At 42.2% G+C, this 22,259-nt stretch overlaps 1 protein-coding gene across 2 annotated transcripts in view; it reads left to right on the plus strand.

The window, feature by feature from the left end:
* LOC129855222 (sodium- and chloride-dependent GABA transporter 2-like) overlaps positions 1-22,259 on the plus strand; it is a 49,092-nt gene that overhangs the window by 11,919 nt on the left and 14,914 nt on the right. For both annotated transcript variants that reach the window (XM_055922638.1, XM_055922639.1), the window contains exons 5-7: positions 368-452; positions 764-896; positions 1,768-1,902. In XM_055922638.1, the coding sequence (XP_055778613.1) occupies positions 368-452; positions 764-896; positions 1,768-1,902 (353 nt within the window). The remainder of the gene's footprint in view (positions 1-367; positions 453-763; positions 897-1,767; positions 1,903-22,259) is intronic.

Below are 22,259 nucleotides of genomic sequence, written 5' to 3' on the forward strand. Positions count from 1 at the left end.
TGCTGGTTCGAATGTTACCCAACCCCTAACCAATTGAGATTACTTCAACTGAACCTATCGTATTTATTGCCTAAATATTCACATTGTTTCTGCCCTGGAGACAGAGCTGCCCACAAAACACGATGGAATGAGGAAAAGTCCAGCATGCCACCATATACAGAGAGAGGTTGAGCAGAAACATCCAGGACTACACTCAATTAGTCATCAAATGTATTTATAAAGACCTTTTTACATCAGCCGTTGGTGGTGTCCCATGTAGTCTTACCTAACATTAGAATAGGGTTGGGTTCCCTAGAGAAACCATATACCATATAGCTGGTGTCCTCACTGAACTTGTGCGAACTTGTTGTGCATTTCTGTTCTCAAGATTCTTGCATGGAGTTCCAGAGGAGGAATGACTCTTTCAATCAGCCACGTCTAAACGCCACGTCTCCTGTCATTGAGTTCTGGGAGTAAGTACTAAGAGTCTATTGTTTCTCCATCTCCTTAAGGAGCCTGGGTGGCCTACTGTTTATTCCTCAGCCAACTGGCCGTTGTCTTGCCAACTGGTGTTGCACTGCTGAATACAAAAACACGATAGTCTTCTTTATGGGTGATTTTAAGAGCTGTGGTGTCCTTACAGATACCTCCATAATGTACATGTTTGCTCTGTAATTTCAGAGCTTACTAATCATGTTTGGTTATCTGTAAATAGCAATCACATGTGTATCCACTTATAATTATCTCACGTTATCTGTTCCCTTGTGTGTTTGGGATTTTGTAGGCGGAGGGTTCTGCGTATCTCCTCTGGCATAGACAATATAGGATCTCTCAACTGGGACCTGGTGCTGTGTCTGGCCATAGCCTGGATACTGGTTTACTTCTGTATCTGGAAGGGAGTCAAATCCACCGGCAAGGTACTCTACATTCTGTCTCTGTGAGCCTCCCTAATACAGTTCCTGACCAGGAAGAACCTCTGAGCCCTATCCAGATTGATTGATTGAGTGATTTTATGTGGCAGTTTAAGAAATACAATGATTTATTTCCATTGTGGTCCCTTAAAGTGCATGGTGCAATGAATTGTATAGAAACAGACATGAAAATGGTTCTACCGTTCAGTCTTTTGACATACGTTTAAAAATAGGTTTTGGTCGGTATAGCTTTAAGTTGTTGTGGAAGTTTATTCCACTTAACAGCACCGGTATATAGAAAGATGTTCTTACCGGAAAGGCTCTTCAATTTGAAAAAGTCAATAGCATAGTCTCTGGCAATGAATAGGACCAAGAGTTGCTCCTGGTCTGGTCACTTGTTCAGGATATATTCTAAGTATTTATACGCATTTCTCAAAGTTGCTTAACACCTTTGGACAGCCAAGTACTCTAGGTATGTGGTCCTTTGGAAGTCTGGCAGATAACGTGATACAGTAGCTGAGATGACTACACTCTTAGAAAAAAGTGTTCCAAAATAGTTATTTGGCTGTCCCCATAGGAGAACCCTTTTGGGTTCCAGGTAGAACCCTTTCTACAGAGGGTTCTACATGGAACCAAAAAGGGTTCTCCCTATGTTGACAGCCGAAAAACCCTTTTACGTTCTAGATAGCTCTTCTTTTTTTTTTGAGTGTGTGGTAGAGACCATTCAATGACTCTTTTGCTTCTTATTATGAATAGACACCTGTTTAACCCACTGTGTTGTACATTGCTATCTGTGATTCTTGGTGCTGTACTGTTTTGCACTATGCATACCGTAGCCGTGTGTATGTACGGTACAACATTAACCCTGTTCCCTCAGGTGGTGTATTTTACAGCTACCTTCCCCTACATCATGCTGTGTATCCTGCTAATCAGAGGGGTCACCCTACCGGGAGCCTTCATAGGAATCAAGTTCTACCTCTACCCAGACCTGGGCCGCCTGTCCGACCCACAGGTACGCACACACAAACACACAGACACACACACACACATCCCGACCATCACATCTGTGGGAAGTGGAAAAACCCCACAGTGTGTGTGGACAGTGTTTGACACGATGACCCTATAGACTGACTGACTCAGCGCTCCTCTGACCTCTGCCTGTCAGAAATAGAACACCTCACAGTCACACCTCTTGTGTATTCCCCAAGGTTACTATAGTTACTGTAGAACTGTGTTCCAGTACATAGAACTTGGACGATGAATGATTCCCTTCGTTAGTTGAGCGAGTAATACTAATATGAAAGTGATTATTATACTTTGATTAGGAGGAGTGGTGCTTTGGCAGTGATGTAGGATTGTCCTCCAACCCCTTGGGAGCTAGCGCAATATCATCAAGAATGTTATAGAGCTGGATCATTAACAAATAAAAGCTTGTCTGGTCAAGAGAGCAGAACATGACATGGGAAAAACCAGGAGGACGTGGTCTTTCAAACTAATGCCGTGCCAGAGAATGACCGAATCTGTAAAGTTGCCAGTCCCTAGAAATATTTGCCGAGTGAGAGGATCTGAAGAGAAGAATACAGGTGTGCCAAGCTTTGTAGTGCCATACCCAAGAATAATTGAGGCCATAATCGATGCCAAAGGTGCTTCAACAAAGTACTGAGTAGAGTCTGAATACTTAAAAAAAAAAAATTGGCAAACATTCTAAACACCTGTTTTTGCCTTGTCCTTATGGAGTATTGTGTGTAGAATGATGAGGGGGGAAACGATTTAATCCATTTTAGAATAAGGCTATAACATAACAAAATGTGAAAAAAGTCAAGGGGTCTAAATACTTTACAAATGCACTGTATACACTACCGGTCGAATGTTTTAGAACACCTACTCATTCAAGGGTTTCTTTATTTTTGCTATTTTCTACATTGTATAATAATAGTGAAGACATCAAAACTATGAAATAACACATATGGAATCATGTAGTAACCTATCAAGGCACAAGCCGAGACCCAGCTGCAGACACAGGAGGCAGATGGTTGAAATCTTACAATGTTTAATAATCCAAAAGGAGTAAGAGAATGGTCGTGGACAGGCAAAAGGTCAAAACCAGATCAGAGTCCAGGAGGTACAGAGTGGCAGAGAGGCTCGTGGTCAAGGCAGGCAGAATGGTCAGGCAGACGGGTACAGAGTCCAGAAACAGGCAAGGGTCAAAACTGGGAAGACTAGCGAATAAGGGAATAGCAAAAGGAGAACAGGAAAAACACGCTGGTTGACTTGACTAACATATAAGACAAACTGGCACAGAGAGACAGGAAACACAGGGATAAATACACAGGTGAAACAGATCAGGGCGTGACAGTAACCGAAAAAGTGTTAAACAAATCAAAATATATTTTATATTTGAGATTGTTCAAATAGCCACCCTTTGCCTTGATAACAGCTTTGAACACTCTTGGCATTCTCTCAACCAGGTAGTCACCTGGAATGCGTTTCAATTAACGTGTGTGCCTTGTTAAAAATGTATTTGTGTAATTTATTTCCTTCTTAACGCGTTTGAGCCAATCAGTTGTGTTGTGAGGAAGATACAGAAGATAGCCATATTTGGTAAAAGACCAAGTCCATATTATGGCAAGAACAGCTCAAATATGCAAAGAGAAACGACAGTCCATCACTACTTTAAGACATGGTCAGGCAATAAGGAATATTTCAAGAACTTTGTAAGTTTCTTTAAGTGCAGTCGCAAGAACCATCAAGGGCTATGATGAAACTGGCTCTCATGAGGACTGCCACGGGAATGGAAAACCCAGATTTACCTCTGCTGCAGAGGATAAGTTCATTATATTTACCAGCCTCAGAAATTGCAGCCCAAGTAAATGCTTCACAGAGTTCAAGTAACAGACACATCTCAACATCAACTGTTCAGAGAAGACTGTGTGAATCAGGCCTTCATGAAATTGCTGCAAAGAAACCACTACTAAAGGACACCAATAATAAGAAGAGACTTGCTTGGACCAAGAAACACGAGCAATGGACATTAGACCGGTGGAAATTTGTCCTTTAGTGTGGAGTCCAAATTGGAGATTTTTAGTTCCCACCGCCGTGTCTTTCTGAGACAAGGTGTGGGAGAGCGGATGATCTCTGCCTGTGTATTTCCCAACATAGAGCATAGAGGAGGTGTTATGGTGTGGGGGTGCTTTGCTGGTGACACTGTCTGTGATTTATTTAGAATTCAAGGCACACTTAACCAGCATGGCTACCATAGCATTCTGGAGCGATACGCCATCCCATCTGGTTTGGACTTAGTGGAACTATCATCTGTTTTTCAACAGGACAATGACCCAACACACCTCCAGGCTGTGTAAGGGCTATTTTACCAAGAAGGGGAGTGATGGAGTGCTGCATCAGATGACCTGGCCTCCACAATCCCCCGACCTCAACCAAATTGAGATGGTTTGGGATGAGTCGTACCACAGAGTGAAGGAAAAGCAGCCAACAAGTGCTCAGCATATGTGGGAACTCCTTCAAGACTGTTGGAAAAGCATTCCAGGTGAAGCTGGTTGAGAGAATGCCAATAGTTTGCAAAGCTGTCATCAGGGCAAAGGGTGGCTATTTGAAGAATCTGGAATATAAAATATATTTTGATTTGTTTAACACTTTTTTGGTTACTACATGATTCCAGATGTGTTATTTCATAGTTTTGATGTCTTCACTATTACTCTGCAATTTAGAAAATAGTACAAATAAAGAAAAACCCTTGAATGAGTAGGTGTTCTAAAACTTTTGACCGGTAGTATATGTGTCTTTCAAATCTTTGAATGTTCTCAAACCATTACTGTCCATGATATTGGCAAGTTACGGATTCCATATTTGGACCATTGTGGGGATGTAAAAGGCTGCCTTCCAGATCGCAAAGCATTATTGTGAAATATTGGCTTATGGGCATGCCAAGTTACATTGTTTAAACATTTTGCACCAAATATAAATTGTGTGAGCAATAACCAAAGCGTAATTTACATTGTTTAATGGATACAGTGGTTCCTCAATTAAATGTTCGAACCACCAGAGGGCATCTTCGAGCACATCTACTCCATTTATTAATCAGGGCATTAGAAGCCGAGCAAAGAACACCATGCCATGCAATTGTGAATACACTTCATGATTAAAATGTTATTATATATTTCATTATAGGCCCATGGGAAGAAAAAAAACGAAGAAGATCAAGCAAGCCAAGTCCCAATATGTGCAGAATAGTGTATGAAATATTTGGATGGTTAGGATCGGACCCTTTAAATAAAAAAAATCCTAAAATAACATACCCAAATCCAAATGCCTGTAGCTCAGGACCTGAAGCAAGGATATGCATATTCTTGATACCATTTTAAAGGAAACACTAAGAAGTTTGTGGGAATGTGAAATGAATATAGAATAATATAACACATTAGATCCGGTAAAAGATAATACAAAGAAAAAACATTTAATTTCCTATTTCTTATTTTATTTTACATCATCTTTGAAATGCAAGAGAAAGGCCAATATATGACTTAGGAGTCTAGGTCCAATTTAGATTTTGGCCACTAGATGGCAGCAGTGTATGTGCAAAGTTTTAGACTGATCCAATTAACCATTGCATTACTGTTCAAAATATTGTATCAAGTCTGCCCAAATGTGCCTAATTGGTTAATTGATACATTTTCAAGTTTTATTTTAATTTAATTTTATTTCACCTTTATTTAACCAGGTAGGCTAGTTGAGAACAAGTTCTCATTTGCAACTGCGACCTGGCCAAGATAAAGCATAGCAGTGTGAACAGACAACAACACAGAGTTACACATGTAAACAATAAACAAGTCAATAACATGGTAGGAAAAAGAGAATCTATATACAATGTGTGCAAAAGTACATAACTGTGCACTCTCCTCAAACAATAGCATGGTATTTTTTCACTGTAATAGCTACTGTAAATTGAACAGTGCAATTTAAGCTTTCTGACCATATAAGACATGTCTATGTCCTGGGAAATGTTCTTGTTGCTTACAACATCATGCTAATCACATTAGTGCACATTAACTCAACCATCCTGCGCAGGACACCGCTCCCTAAAGGCTGACATTTGTTTATTTTCAGTTAAATCTGGTCGTTTCAATTCAAATGTGACTAGTTCCATTCTCCATTCTCTTTTTGATATTATATCCTCGCTTTTATTTATGATTATTTTCGTTGTAGCCGGTTCTGCAGTTCACAGTGCTGTATGGGTTTTGACTGACAGCTGTTATAAACTTCAGCACATTGGCGCAACAAGAAGATGCCCCCACCTCTCCCGCTAATTGGGGTACTTTTGCACATTTGTTGTTGTCTGAGTGAGGCAAATGCTGGAAATCGAGATGTCACCAAATGCTTCTTTCTATTGTTGTTATCTATTCGGTAACATTTCATAATCATTCATTCATTCAGAAGGTGCGCTCGCTCATGTCCTCACTCAGATGACTGACCGGCAACATCTATCCGTAGCCTAAATTGAATTTTCACACCTAGCCAAGCTATTAGACGATCCTTTTGTAAGTTATTGGAGGTGTGAATGTTTCTGTCCAAGAGTCTCTCTTCTGTCCAAGTGTCTCTCTTCTCTCGCACTATAGAGTCCTGCATGGGCCAAAGAATCAGCTGGCGGGTGGTCCCGGAGTTGAGAGAGAACTTGGGTATTGACGCAATTGCACTTGACGTGGACTGACGATTTTCCCGTAACAGGATACTTGTTCCTTACAGCCCATTATATAAACAAAGGGTGTTGTCTCCTGGAGTGGTGCTATTCAGCACAGAGTGGGACAGTTCTCAACTCAAAACTGCAGACAACGGAAGGCCAGCCGTTCTGAAAGAATAGCCATACGCAGGCCATGGGACATCCGCAGGCCATAGGCCTAAACTGGTGCGGCTGGTAAAAGTTTCAGTAGGCTTATACTCAATATGTAGGATTTTTGCAGCCTATATTCGATTCCAGGAATTGTTTTTTAAGTTACAATTAAATGATGGTGTTATCTAAACTATATTGAATGTAATATCTTGTTTTGTTATGTCGGCTATAGGCTTTCTGTAGGTTAAGGCTCTTTCAAAGTCATTTGAGTTGTCAATATGCCGCGTTGCATTGTGAATTATAATTTTTTTAAATTCATGGCATGATTTCTTTTATCCAAATGTTAAATAGACATGCAGAAAAATTCAGTCATCCAGGAAATAGTAATAATAGTCTACTGTCTGGAGTCATAAAAACAATTAGGCTAAATAAATTGATGTTATTTTGTTGGGTAATTGATCATCTCATGGAACTCACAAGAAGCGTCTTCTCTGTTCAACATAATTATTAATTGAGAATGTTAAACCCATAGGCCCGCAGTAAATGAAATTAGATTACCAGGATCATTTTTCATTCCATTTTACTCCCTACAGTATGTTCAGTAGAGAGGGGGTAGCCTATTATAGCCTTGTAGTTGTCATTGTTGATGAAATACGAGTGCTGTAGACTAATTAGGTGTGTTTGAAAAATGACAAGCTTGCATCTGATTATTCATTATGAATAGGATTTATTTGATTTCATTCGTTTAGATTCTTTATTGTAACCACGTCTCAAGTAATTGAACACGCACACACACACACACACACACACACACACACACACACACACACACACACACACACACACACACACACACACACACACACACACACACACACACACACACACACACACACACACACACACAACATGAGCAGATTAACTTGGCCAAAAATGTGCTTTGTTAAATACGAAAGAAAGAATGTGTCTGTAGTTATTTATTTTGAACCAAAGCCATGAATGAGGGAGGGCTCTATTACATTTTATTTTTTATTTTTTTTAATAAAATAGCACCGGAAGAAATGGCAGCAGTTTTACGGGCACCCAACCAATTGTGCTATTATGTGTTTTTTTTTGCATTATTTATAACTTATTTTGTACATAATGTTTCTGCCACCGTATTTTACGGCAGATAAGAGCTTCTGGATATCAGGACAGCGATCACTCACCTCGGATTAGACAAAGATTTTTTCAACAACAAGAAAGACTCACATGATATTCTCCAAACACCCGGCAGGGCTAACATCCCAGTTATTCGCAAAGGGAAAGCGACGTAGGTACAGAGGATGAAGAGCCGGATGATATTCAGCTAGCGGGATATACGCTGCACCGGCAGGATAGAACAGCACACTCCGGTAAAATGAGGGGGGCGGTCTGTGCATATTTGTAAACAACAGCTGGTGTGTGAAATCTTAGGAAGTCTCTAGATTTTGCTCGCTTGAAGTAGAGTATATTGTGATAAATTGCAGGCCACACTACTTGCCTAGAGAGTTCTCAGCTATACTTTTCGTGGCTCTTTATTTACCACCACAAACAGATGCTGGCACTAAGACCGCACTAGGTCAGCTGTATAAAGAAATAAGCAAACAGGAAACCACTCACCCAGAGGTGGCGATCCTAGTGGCCGGAGACTTTAATGCAGGGAAACTTAAATCAGTTCTACCAAATCTCTATCAACATGTTAAATGTGCAACCAGATCGGAAAAAATTATAGATCACCTGTACTCCACACACAGAGACGCGTACAAAGCTCTCCCTTGCCCTCCATTTGGTAAATCCGACCACAACTCTATCCTGATTCCTGCTTACAAAAAAAATGAAAGCAGGAAGCACCAGTGACTCGGTGTATAAAAAGTGGTCAGATGAAGCAGATGCTAAACTACAGGACTGTTCTGCTATCACAGACTGGAACATGTTCCGTGATTCTTCCGATGACATTGAGGAGTACACCACATCAGTCTTTGTCAATAAGTGCATCGAGGACGTTGTCCCCACAGTGACTGTACGTACATACCCCAACCAGAAGCCATGGATTACAGGCAACATTCGCACTGAGCTAAAGGGTAGAGCTTCCGCTTTCAAGGTTGCGGGACTCTAGCGCGGAAGCTTACAAGAAATCCTGCTATGCCCTGCGACGAACCATCAAACAGGCAAAGCGTCAATACAGGGTTAAGGTTGAATCATACTACACCGGCTCCGACGCTTGTCGGATGTGGCAGGGCTTGCAAACTATTACAGACTACAAAAGGAAGCACAGTCGCGAACTGCCCAGTGACACAAGCCTACCAGACGAGCTAAATCACTTCTATGTTCACTTCGAGGCAAGCAACACTGAGGCATGCATGAGAGCATCAGCTGTTCCGGACGACTGTGTGATCACGCTCTCCGTAGCCGACGTGAGTAAGACCTTTAAACAGGTCAACATACACAAGGTTGCGGGGCCAGACTGATTACCAGGACGTGTTACCAGGACGATTACCAGGACGTGTTCACTGACATTTTCAACATGTCCCTGATTGAGTCTGTAAAACCAACATGTTTCAAGCAGACCACCATAGTCCCTGTGCCCAAGAACACAAAGGCACATAAATGACTACAGACCCGTAGCACTCACGTCTGTAGCCATGAAGTGCTTTGAAAGGCTGGTAATGGCTCACATCAACACCATTATCCCAGAAACCCTAGACCCACTCCAATTTGCATACCGCCCAAACCGATCCACAGATGATGCAATCTCTATTGCACTCCAAACTGCCCTTTCCCACCTGGACAAAAGGAACACCTATGTGAGAATGCTATTCATTGACTACAGACACACCAAGACACACCAAGAGAGTCGTGAAGAGGGCACAACAAAGCCTATTCCCCCTCAGGAAACTAAAACGATTTGGCCTTGGTCCTGAGATCCTCAAAAGGTTCTACAGCTGCAACATCGAGAGCATCCGAATATTAATTGTTAAACATTTACAGTAAGAAAAGTGATAAAAAAATTCAGGTAATAAAATGTATTCAGTTAATGCTCATTGGTTATTTCATTAGGTTGCATCACTGCCTGGTACGGCAATTGCTCGGCCTCCGACCGCAAGGCACTTCAGAGGGTAGTGCGTACGGCCCAGTAAATCACTGGGGCAAAGCTGCCTGCCATCCAGGACCTCTTGACCAGGTGGTGTCGGGGGAAGGCCCAGACACCCTAGTCAAAGACTCCATCCACCCTAGTCATAGACTGATCTCTCTGCTACCGCACGGCAAGCGGTACCAGAGTGACAAGTTTAGGTCCAAAAGGCTTCTTAAAAGCTTTAAACTCCCCACGCCATAGGACTCCTGAACAGCTAATCAAAGGTCTACCCAAACTCCTCTTTTATGCTGCTGCTACTCTCTATTTACTCCCTATCCACATCGACGGGACAGTAGTGGAGAAGGTGGAAAGTTTTAAGTTCCTCGGCGTACACATTACGGACAAACTGAAATGGTCCACCCACACAGACAGTGTGGTGAAGAAGGCACAGCGGTGCCTCTTCAACCTCAGGAGGCTGAAGTAGTTCGGCTTGTCACTGAAAACACTCACAAACTTTTACAGATGCATAATCGAGAGCATCCTGTCGGGCTGTATCACCGCCTGGTACGGCAACTGCTCCGCCCACAACCGTAAGGCTCTCCAGAGGGTAGTGAGGTCTGCACAACGCATCACCAGGGGCAAACTACCTGCCCTCCAGGACACCTACACCATCTGATGTCACAGGAAGGCCAAAAAGATCATCAAGGACAACAACCACCCAAGCCACTGCCTGTTCACCCCGCTATCATCCAGAAGGCAAGGTCAGTACAGGTGCATCAAAGCGGGGACTGAGAGACTGAAAAACAGTCTTGAAAAGATTGAAAAAATCTCAAGGCCATCAGACTGTTAAACAGCCATCACTAATATTGAGTGGCTGCTGCCAACATACTGAGTCAAATCTCTAGCCACTTTAATAATTAAAAATTAGATGTAATAAATGTATCACTAGTCACTTTTTAAACAATGCCACATTATATAATGTTTACATAACCTACATTACTCATCTCATATGTATATACTGTACTCTATACCATCTTGCCTATGCCCCATGGCCATCGCTCATCCATATATTTTTTGTACATATTCTTACTCATTCCTTTACACTTGTGTGTGTAAGGTAGTTGTTGTGAAATTGTTCGATTACTTGTTAGATATTACTGCGCGGTCTAAACTAGAAGCACAAGCATAACATCTGCTAACCATGTGTATGTGACAAATACAATTTGATTTGATTTGATGCACCCCTTCAGGTGTTGACCTTACCGTGAAATGCTTACCTACAAGCCCTTAACCAACAATGCAGTTTTAGAAAGTGGTAAGAAAATATTTACAAAATAAACTAAAGTAAAAAATAATAATACATTTTCTTTAACTTCCATTTGGAGTTCTTAAAATTGAATTGAATGACAAATACATTATTTTGGAAAAGTAATGCATCTTTTCGATGTAGGCTACGTTTCCTAGGCTTAGGTGTGTGGCTGAGTAGAGACTCTTGGACAGAAACAAATTAAGTTGTGTAGTGTGTCACACCCTTTATTGGTTTGTGTGACCCCCCCCCCCCCCCCCCCCCCCCCCAACTGCTTGTGCCTGTGTGTCTACAGAGAGCATTGGTTGTGTAGTGTGTCACACCCTCCATTGGTGTGTGTGACCCCACCCCTATAATTGCTTGTGCCTGTGTGTCTACAGAGAACATTGGCTAAAGCCTATAGGTCTAGTAGAATATCCACAGTTGGGACATGTATACTTTTAAAAATTATTTGAGATAGAATTCACATTAGAGCCAATACATTTTATTTCTCTGCTCCCCTCACTGCATCAAGAGCACATTGTCTGCTTCATATAAGGCTTTAGTTTAGGAAGGTCATAAAAACATGATACTAAGACAATGTATTTCAAAAGAACAGAACAGCATGTTTTGAGTGTTTATTTATCTGTGCTTAGTAGCCGAGGCTATATGTCTGCGCAATCAATGCGTTCATTTAGCAGACATCACTTGCGTATATTCAGTCAACACACATACAGTTGAAGTCGGAAGTTTACATACACTTAGGTTGGAGTCATTAAAACTCCTTTTTCAACCACTCCACAAATTTCTTGTTAACAAACTATAGTTTTGGCAAGTCGGTTAGGACATCTACTTTGTGCATGACACAATTAATTTTTCCAACAATTGTTAACAGACAGATTATTTCACTTATAACTCACTGTATCACAATTCCAGTGGGTCAGAAGTTTTCATACACTAAGTTGACTGTGCCTTTAAATAGCTTGGAAAATTCCAGAAAATGATGTCATGGCTTTAGAAGCTTCTGATAGGCTAATTGACAAAATTTGGGTCAATTGGGGGTGTACCTGTGGATGTATTTCAAGGCCTACCTTCAAACTCACTGCCACTTTGCTTGACATCATAGGAAAATCAAAATAAATCAGCCAAGACCTCAGACAGAAATGGTAGACCTCCACAAGTCTGGTTCATCCTTGGGAGCAATTTTCAAACGCCTGAAGATACCTTGTTCATCTGTACAAACAATAGTACGTAAGTATAAACACCATGGAACCACGCAGCCGTCATACCGCTCAGGTTCTGTCTCCTAGAGATTAACGTACTTTGGTGCGAAAAGTGCAAATCAATCCCAGAACAACAGCAAAGGACCTTGTGAAGATACTGGAGGAAACAGGTACAAAAGTATCTATATCCACAGTAAAACGAGTCCTATATCAACATAACCTGAAAGGCCACTCAGCAAGGAAGAAGCCACTGCCCCAAAACCGCCATAAAAAAGCCAGACGACGGTTTGCAGCTGCACATGGGGACAAAGATTGTATTGTAGAACTGTTTGGCCATAATGATCATCATTTTGTTTGGAGGAAAAAGGGGGATGCTTGCAACCAAAGAACACCATCCCAACCGTGAAGCACGGGGGTGGCAGCATCATGTTGTGGAGGTGCTTTGCTGCAGGAGGGACTGGTGCACTTCACAAAATAGCTGGCATCATGAGGCAGGAAACTTATGTGGATATATTGAAGACACATCTCAAGACATCAGTCAGGAAATTAAAGCTTGGTCGCAAATGGGTCTTGCAAATGAACAATGACCCCAAGCACACTTCCAAAATTGTGGCAAAATGGCTTAAGGACAACAAAGTTAAGGTATTGGAGTGGCCATCACAAAGCACTGACCTCAGTTCTATAGAAAATTTGTGGGCAGAACTGAAGAAGCGTGTGCGAGCAAGGAGGCCTACAAACCTGACTCAGTTACACCACCTCTGTCAGGAGGAATGGACCAAATTTCACCCAACTTATTGTGGAAAGTTTGTGGAAGGCTACCCGAAACATTTGACCCAAGTTAAACAATTTAAAGGCAATGCTACCAAATACTAATTGAGTGTATGTAAACTTCTGACCTACTGGGAATGTGACGAAAGAAATAAAAGCTGAAATAAATAATTCTCTCTGCTTTTATTCTGACATTTCACATTCTTAAAATAAGTGGTGATCCTAACTGACCTAAGACAGGGATTTTTACAAGGATTACACGTCAAGAATTGTGAAAAACTGAGTTTAAATGTATTTGGCTAAGGTGTAGGTAAACTTCCGACTTCAACTGTATATTTTGCAGTAAGAGTTTAACAGAACATTTGAGTTTCTTTTACAATAAAAACATTACAGTTTAACAACATGTATAGTAAGTAAGAGGCTACAACCCAGTTACAGCTTCTTCTGACAAAGTAGAAACAAAGAATATGTATTTTTCCTGGTGTGAGCTGTTGTATGAGAGGGACAGAGGAAGAGCAATCCTTACACTATTGTTCTACATTTAATCACCCTCTACTTCTTCCTCTTTATCATTCAGTTCTTTCAAATTAAATCATGTAGTTGTTCACAATTATTAGTTTCTATCTGGTTTCCATCACTCATTCATCAATTGACGTCATTTATTCAGTGAGGAGAGACACATTCGCACCTAGGTACCAGTGCTTTACACCAAACCAAAAAGCATAATCAGCGTTCTAACTCACCTTGGTGGTGCCACAATATACCAACCTATACCATAATTTACGTCACTGCACCGCACCGAAGCGTTGAACTACAGAAATGCAGCTGTGGCAGTATATTCATTTCGACAATGGATATTCTGCCGGTTAAAGCAACAGGAATATTAGTCTACTGAGGTTGGATTGATTAGATTTGAGCGTTCCGTTAAAGTTTCTGGCAATGGTTTTATCTATGGAAGGAAATATATCTACTCCCAAAAATGTTAAATGGGTAATGATTGGGATTTCATAAGTGGAGATGCAGTCCTCCATCTGGGTTTTAATGATGGAGCTGAATTTGTTTATGATATTCAAAGCTATTGGGAGGGATTGAGATACATTGCTAGATAAAGTAAGTTATTGTTGGTGTATAATGAGATGAGGTGATCTGTAGAATTGAGAGATATTGTTGTAATTTATTTGATTGTTGAATAGCCTGGGCCAGGGGCTCCATGAACTTATAAAAATTGCAGATGTGAGATGGGGTCACCTAGCCTGCTACTTCTAGTTATTCTGAACGGAACTGAGCAGGTATTGCCTTTTATTATAGTGGCTGGGGGATTGGTATACAGTGTAATCGGAAAGAATTCAGACCCCTTGATTTTTTCCCACATTTTGTTACGTTACAGCCTTATTCTAAAATGGATTAAATAGTTTCCCCCCTCATCAAACTACACACAACACCCTTAATGACAAACCAAAAACTGTTTTTTAGAAATGTTGGCTAATTTATTAAATTATTAAGAAATATCACAATTACATGTAGACCAGTCAAAAGTTTAGACACATCTACTCATTCCAGTTTCTTTATTGTGGCTGTAGAATAATAGTAGAATAATAGTGAATACATCGAAACTATGAAAAAAAATTATGAAATAACACATATGGAATCATGTAGTAACCAAAAAAGTGTTAGACAAATCAAAATGTATTTTATATTTGAAATTTAAAAAAATAATAATATATTTTTTATTTTATTTAACCTTCATTTAACTAGGCAAGTCAGTTAAGAACAAATTCTTATGTACAGTGTCGGCCTATCAAAAGGCAAAAGGCCTCCTGCGGGGACGGGGGCCTGAGACTAAAAAAATAAATACAATAGAAATATAAATATAGGACAAAACACACATCACAACAAGAGAGACAACACAACACTACATAAAGAGAGACCTAAGACAACAACATAACAAGGCAGCAACACATGACAACACAGCATGGTAGCAACACAACACAACAACAACATGGTAGCAGCACAACATGGTAGCAGCACAAAACATGGTACAAACATTATTGGGCACAGTCAACAGCACAAAGGTCAAGAAGGTAGAGACAACAATACATCACAAAACGTAGCCACCCTTTGTCTTGATGACAGCTTTGCACACACTTGGAATTCTCTCAAATCAAATCAAATTTGATTTGTCACATACACATGGTATGCAGAGGTTAATGCGAGTGTAGCGAAATCCTTGTGCTTCTATTTCCGACAATGCAGTAATATCCAACGAGTAATCTAACCTAACAATTCCACAACAATTACCTGTCCGTGATGTGTACACCAGTGTAAAGGAATGAATAAGAATAGGTGCATTAAAAAAAAAAAATGAATGAGTGATGGTATAGAACAGCATAGGCAAGATGCAGTGGATGGTATAGAGTACAGTATATACATATGAGATAAGTAATGTAGGATATGTAAACATATAAAAGTGGCATTGTTTAAAGTGGCTAGTGATACATTAAATCAAGATGGCAAGATGCAGTGGATGGTATAGAGTACAGTATATACATATGAGATAAGTAATGTAGGATATGTAAACATATAAAAGTGGCATTGTTTAAAGTGGCTAGTGATACATTAAATCAAGATGGCAAGATGCAGTAGGTGGTATAGAGTACAGTATATACATATGAGATGAGTAATGTAGGGTATGTAAACATGATATGAAGTGGCATTGTTTAAAGTGGCTAGTGATACATTTATAAATTTTTCCAATATTAAAGTGGCTGGAGTTGAGTCAGTATGTTGGCAGCAGCCACTCAATGTTAGTGTTGGCCTTGAGATAGATGCTGTTTTTCAGTCTCTCGGTCCCTGCTTTGATGCACCTGTACTGACCTCGCCTTCTGGATGATAGCGGGGTCAACAGGCGTTGGCTCGGGTGGTTGTTGTCCTTGATGATCTTTTTGGCCTTCCTGTGACATCGGGTGGTGTAGGTGTCCTGGAGAGCAGGTAGTTTGCCCCCGGTGATGTGTTGTGCAGACCTCACTACCCTCTGGAGAGCCTTACGGTTGTGGGCGGAGCAGTTGCCGTACCAGGCGGTGATACAGCCCGACAGGATGCTCTCGATTGTGCATCTGTAGAAGTTTGTGAGTGTTTTCGGTGACGAGCCGAACTTCTTCAGCTTCCTGAGGTTGAAGAGGCGCTGCTGTTTGTCCGTGATGTGTACGCAGAGGAACTTAAACTTAAAACTTTCTACCCTCTCCACTACTGTCCCGTCGATGTGGATAGGGGGGTGCTCTCTCTGCTGTTTCCTGAAGTCCACGATCATCTCCTTTGTTTTGTTGACATTGAGTGTGAGGTTATTTTCCTGACACCACACTCCGAGGGCCCTCACCTCCTCCCTGTAGGCCGTCTCGTCGTTGTTGGTAATCAAGCCTACCACTGTAGTGCCGTCTGCAAACTTGATGATTGAGTTGGAGGCGTGCATGGCCACGCAGTCGTGGGTGAACAGGGAGTACAAGAGAGTGCTGAGAACGCACCCTTGTGGGGCCCCAGTGTTGAGGATCAGCGGGATGAAGACGTTGTTACCTACCCTCACCACCTGGGGGCGGCCCGTCAGGAAGTCCAGGACCCAGTTGCACAGGGCGGGGTCGAGACCCAGGGTCTCGAGCTTGATGACGAGTTTGGAGGGTACTATGGTGTTAAATGCTGAGCTGTAGTTGATGAACAGCATTCTCACATAGGTATTACTTTGTCCAGATGGGTTAGGGCAGTGTGCAGTTTGATTGCGATTGCGTCTTCTGTGGACCTATTGGGGCGGTAAGCAAATTGGAGTGTGTCTAGGGTGTCAGGTAGGGTGGAGGTGATATGGTCCTTGACTAGTCTCTCAAAGCACTTCATGATGACGGAAGTGAGTGCTACGGGGCGGTAGTCATTTAGCTCAGTTACCTTATCTTTCTTGGGAACAGGAACAATGGTAGCCCTCTTGAAGCATGTGGGGACAGCAGCCTGGGATAAGGGTTGATTGAAAATGTCCGTAACCACGCCAGCCAGCTGGTCTGCGCATGCTCTGAGGACGCGGCTGGGGATGCCGTCTGGGCCTGCAGCCTTGCGAGGGTTGACACGTTTAAATGTTTTGCTCACGTTGGCTGCAGTGAAGGAGAGCCCGCAGGTTTTGGTAGCGGGCCGTGTCAGTGGCACTGTATTGTCCTCAAAGCGAGCAAAGAAGTTGTTTCGTCTGTCTGGGAGCAAGACATCCTGGTCCGCGACGGGGCTGGTTTTCCTTTTATAGTCCGTGATTGACGGTAGACCCTGCCACATACCTCTCGTGTCTGAGCCTTTGAATTGCGACTCTACTTTGTCTCTATACTGACGCTTAGCTTGTTTGATTGCCTTGCAGAGGGAATAGCTACACTGTTTGTATTCGGTCATGTTTCCCGTCACCTTTCCCTGATTAAAAGCAGTGGTTTGCGCTTTCAGTTTTGCGTGAATACTGCCATCAATCCACGGTTTCTGGTTTGGGAATGTTTTAATAGAAGCTGTGGGTACGACATCGCTGATGCACTTGCTAATAAACCCGCTCACCGACTCAGCGTATTCGTCAATGTTGTTGTTCGCTGCAATGCGGAACATATCCCGGTCCACGTGATCGAAGCAATCTTGAAGCGGGAATCCGATTGGTCGGAAAAGCGTTGGTCAGACCTGAGAGCGGGAGCTTCCTGTTTTAGTTTCTGTCTATAGGCTGGGAGCAACAAAATGGAGTCGTGGTCAGCTTTTCCGAAAGGAGGGCGGGGGAGGGCCTTATATGCGTCGCGGAAGTTATAATAGCAATGATCTAGGGTTTTGCCAGTCCTGGAAGCGTAATCATCTTGGTAGCTCAACCATCTCCATGAGGTAGTCACCTGGAATGCATTTCATTTAACAGGAGTGCCTTGGTAAAAGTTCATTTGTGGAATTTCTATCATTCTTAATGCATTTGAGCCAATAGGTTGTGTTGTGACAAGGTAGGGGTGGTATACAGAAGATAGCCCTATTTGGTAAAATACAAAGTCTATATTATGGCAAGAACAGCTCAAATAAGCAAAGAGAAATGACAGTCCATCATTACTTTAAGACATGAAGGTCAGTCAATGCAGAACATTTCAAGAACTTTTAAAGTTTCTTCAAGTGTAGTCGCAAAAACCATCAAAAACCTCTCTTGAGGCCGCCACAGGAAAGGAAGACCCAGAGTTACCTCTGGTGCAGAGGATAAGATCATTAGACCAACCAGCCTCAGAAATTGCAGCCCAAATAAATTATTCACAGAGTTCAAGTAATATACACATCTCAACATCAACTGTTCAGAGGAGACCGCGTGAATCATGCTTTCATGGTCGAATTGCTGCAAAGAAACCACTACCAAAGGACACCAATAAGAAGAGACTTGCTTGGGCCAAGAAACACGAGCAATGGACATTAGACTGGTGGAAATCTGTCCTTTGGTGTGATGATTCCAAATTTGAGATTTTTGGTTCCAACCGTCGTGTCTTTGTGAGACGCAGAGTAGATGAACGGATGATTTCCGCATGTGTGGTTCCCACCGTGAATTATGGAGGAGGAGGTGTGATGGTGTGGTTGTGACATTATCTGTGATTTATTTAGAATTCAAGGCAAACTTAACCAGCATGACTACCACAGCATTCTGCAGCGAAACTCCATCCCATCTGGCTTGCGCTTAGTGTGACTATCATTTGTTTTTCAACAGGACAATGACCCAACACAACTCCAGGCTGTGTAAGGGCTGTTTGACCAAGAAGGAGAGTGATGGAGTGCGGTATCAGATGACCTGGCCTCCACAATCACCCGACCTCATCCCAATTGAGATGGTTAGGGATGAGTTGGACCGCAGAATAAAGGAAAAGCAGCCAACAAGTGTTCAGCATATGTTGGAACTCCTTCAAGACCGTTGGAAAAGCATTCCAGGTGAAGCTGATTGAGAGAACCTGAAGAGTGTGCAAAGCTGTCATCAAGGCAAAGGGTGGCTACTTTGAAGAATCTCAAATATAAAATATATTTTGATTTGTTTAACACTTTTTTGGTTAATACAGGATTACATATGGTGTCTTATTTAATAGTTTTGATGTCTTCACTATTATACTACAATGTAGAAAATAGTAAAACTTTTGAATAGTGTCCAAACTTTTGACTGGTACTGTAAGTATTCGGACACTTTACTCTGTACTTTGTTGAAGCACCGTAGACGCTACAAGCTCGGCACGCCTGTATTTGGGGAGTTTCTCCCATTCTTCTCTGCAGATCCTCTCAAGCTCTGTCAGGTTTGAATGGGAGCGTTGCTGCACAGCTATTTTCAGGTCTTTCCAGTGATGTTAGATCTGGTTCAAGTCCGGGCTCTGGCTGGCCCACTCAAGGACATTCAGAGACTTGTCCAGAAGCCACTCCTACGTTTGTCTTGGCTGTGTGCTTCGTGTCTTTGTCCTGTTGGAAGGTGAACCTTCGCCCAAGTCTGAGGTCCTGAGCACTCTGGAGCAGGTTTTCATCAAGGATCTCTCTGTACTATGCTCCGTTCATCTTTCCCTCAGTCCTGACTAGTCTCCCAGTCCCTGCTGCTGAAAAACATCCCCACAGCATGATGCTGCCACCACCATGCTTCACCGTAGGGAAGGTGCCAGGTTTCCTCCAGACATGACGCTTGGCATTCAGGCGAAAGAGTTCAATCTGGGGTTCAATAGACCAGAGAATCTTGTTCTCATGGTCTGATAGTTTTTAGGTGCCTTTTGGCAAACTCCAAGTGGGCTGTCATGTGCCTTTTACTGAGGAGTGTCTTCCGTCTGGCCACTACCATAAAGGCCTGATTGGTGAAATGCTGCAGAGATGGTTGTCCTTCTGGAAGGTTCTCTCATCTCCACAGAGGAACTCTAGAGCTCATTGGGTTCTTGGTCACCTCCCTGACCAAGGCCTTTCTCCCCCAATTGCTCAGCTTGGCCGGGCAGCCAGCTCTAGGAAGAGTCTTGGTGGTTCCAAACTTCTTCCATTTAAGAATGATGGAGGCCACTGTGTTCTTGGGGACCTTCAATGCTGCAGAAATGTTTTAGTTTCCTTCCCCAGATCTGTGCCTCGACACTATCCTGTCTTGGAGCTCAACATACAATTCGTTCGACCTCAGGGCTTGGTTTTTGCTCTGACATGCACTGTCAATCAATCAATTTTCAATCAAATGTATTTATAAAGCCCTTCTTACATCAGCTGATGTCACAAAGTGCTGTACAGAAACCCAGCCTAAAACCCCAAACAGCAAGCAATGCAGGTGTAGAATCACGGTGGCTTGGAAAAACTCCCTAGAAAGGCCAGAAGCTAGGAAGAAACCTAGAAAGGAACCAGGCTATGGAGGGTTGGCCAGTCCTCTTCTGGCAGTAACTGGTGGAGTTTATAACAGAACATGGCCAAGATGTTCAAATGTCCATAGATGACCAGCAGGGTCAAATAATAAAAATCCCAGTGGTTGTCGAGGTTGATTCAGGTCAGCACCTCAGGAGTAAATGTCAGTTGGCTTTTCATAGCCGATCATTCAGAGTATCTCTACCACTCCTGCTGTCTCTAGAGAGTTGAAAACAGCAGGTCTGGGAATGGTAGCACGTCCGGTGAACAGGTCAGTGTTCCATAGCCGCAGGCAGAACAGTTGAAACTGGAGCAGCAGCACGGCCAGCTGGACTGGAGACAACAAAGAGTCATCAGGCCAGGTAGTCCTGAGGCATGGTCCAATGGCTGAGGTCCTCCCGAGAGAGAGAGAGAAAGAAAGAAAGAAAGAAAGAAAGAAAGAGAGAGAGAGAGAGAAAGAAAGAAAGAAAGAAAGAAAGAAAGAAAGAAAGAAAGAAAGAAAGAGAGAGAGAGAGAGAATTAGAGAGAGCATACTTAAATTCACACAGGACACCGGATAAGGCAGGAGAAATACTCCAGATATAACAGACTGACCCTAACCCCCTCGACACATAAACTACTGCAGCATAAATACTGGAGGCTGAGACAGGAGGGGTCGGGGACTCCAATCAAGCTGTAGAAACATCTCAAGGATGATCAATGGAAACAGGATGCACTTGAGCTCAATTTCGACTCATGGCAAAGGGTCTGAATAATGTATTTCTGTTTTTGATTTTTAATACATTTGCAAAAACATTTTTTTCGCTTTGTCATTATGGGGTATTGTGTGTAGATTGATCATGATTTTTAATCTATTTAATCTATTTTAGAATACAGCTGTAATGTAACAAAATGCGGAAAAAGTCAAGGGGATTGAATATTTTCCGAAGGCACTGTGTAGTATTTTCATCATATTAATTTGTCCTTTTGAATGTTTTGGTACACCCCCTGGAGAGCTCTTCTTTGTCTACACCCATTCAGCATCGTTCACACCCTCTTAAGCTATATCCCCGCCTGTAAACTCAGAGCGCTGTCAGATTGTCTGTTTGTAAATTCAGAGCGTTTTGTTCTTGGAGCGTTCAGAGCGCACACTGGATGCCCTGGCCAAGGAGTAGGGTTGTTTCGAGCGTTATGTCCTAACAACAGCAGTCAAGCATCCAAGCTATCTGGTTAACGCTAGCTAGCTTGTTAGCTCCTTCCAGACACAAATGAGAGAACAGCTCACTCTGACCATTTTACTCACCCTAGCAGAGCTGGATAGGCTGTTTTTATCTTATCCAGAGCGTTGGTGACTGCAACTGTGCTGCTGGCAACAATTGAATTACGCTTTTTTGCCAACGTTTACTGACACCGGCTATATTCAATGGGTGTTGAGCGTTCAACTGGAGACAGGTATTTTCTCCATCTCCTTAGCTATCATACTCTAATTCCACTGATTTCAAAACTCGATCTCTCGACATGTCCAGCCCACTCATTATCTCAGCCAATCATGGCTAGTGGGAAGGTTGCTGTCTTTTTCTGTGGCTAAATGAACTAGGCACGTAATTTAACAATGTTATTCGTATTTACAGATGACATACAAGTTTGTTATTAAGGCACATGAAGGTTCAAATGTTCCAAAAGGCATTTCTGCCAAAAATCGCATTTAGATTTTTTTTTACAAGTTTACGTTCAAATGGATCTCCTGTGAAGTAGTAATGCTAGACATACGCCTAGTTTCCTGAAACGAGTCACATTTGAAATTGATTTCAAGAATCAAATCAAA

The sequence above is a fragment of the Salvelinus fontinalis genome, chromosome 5 (genome assembly GCF_029448725.1).
Source record: "Salvelinus fontinalis isolate EN_2023a chromosome 5, ASM2944872v1, whole genome shotgun sequence".
NCBI lineage: Eukaryota > Metazoa > Chordata > Actinopteri > Salmoniformes > Salmonidae > Salvelinus > Salvelinus fontinalis.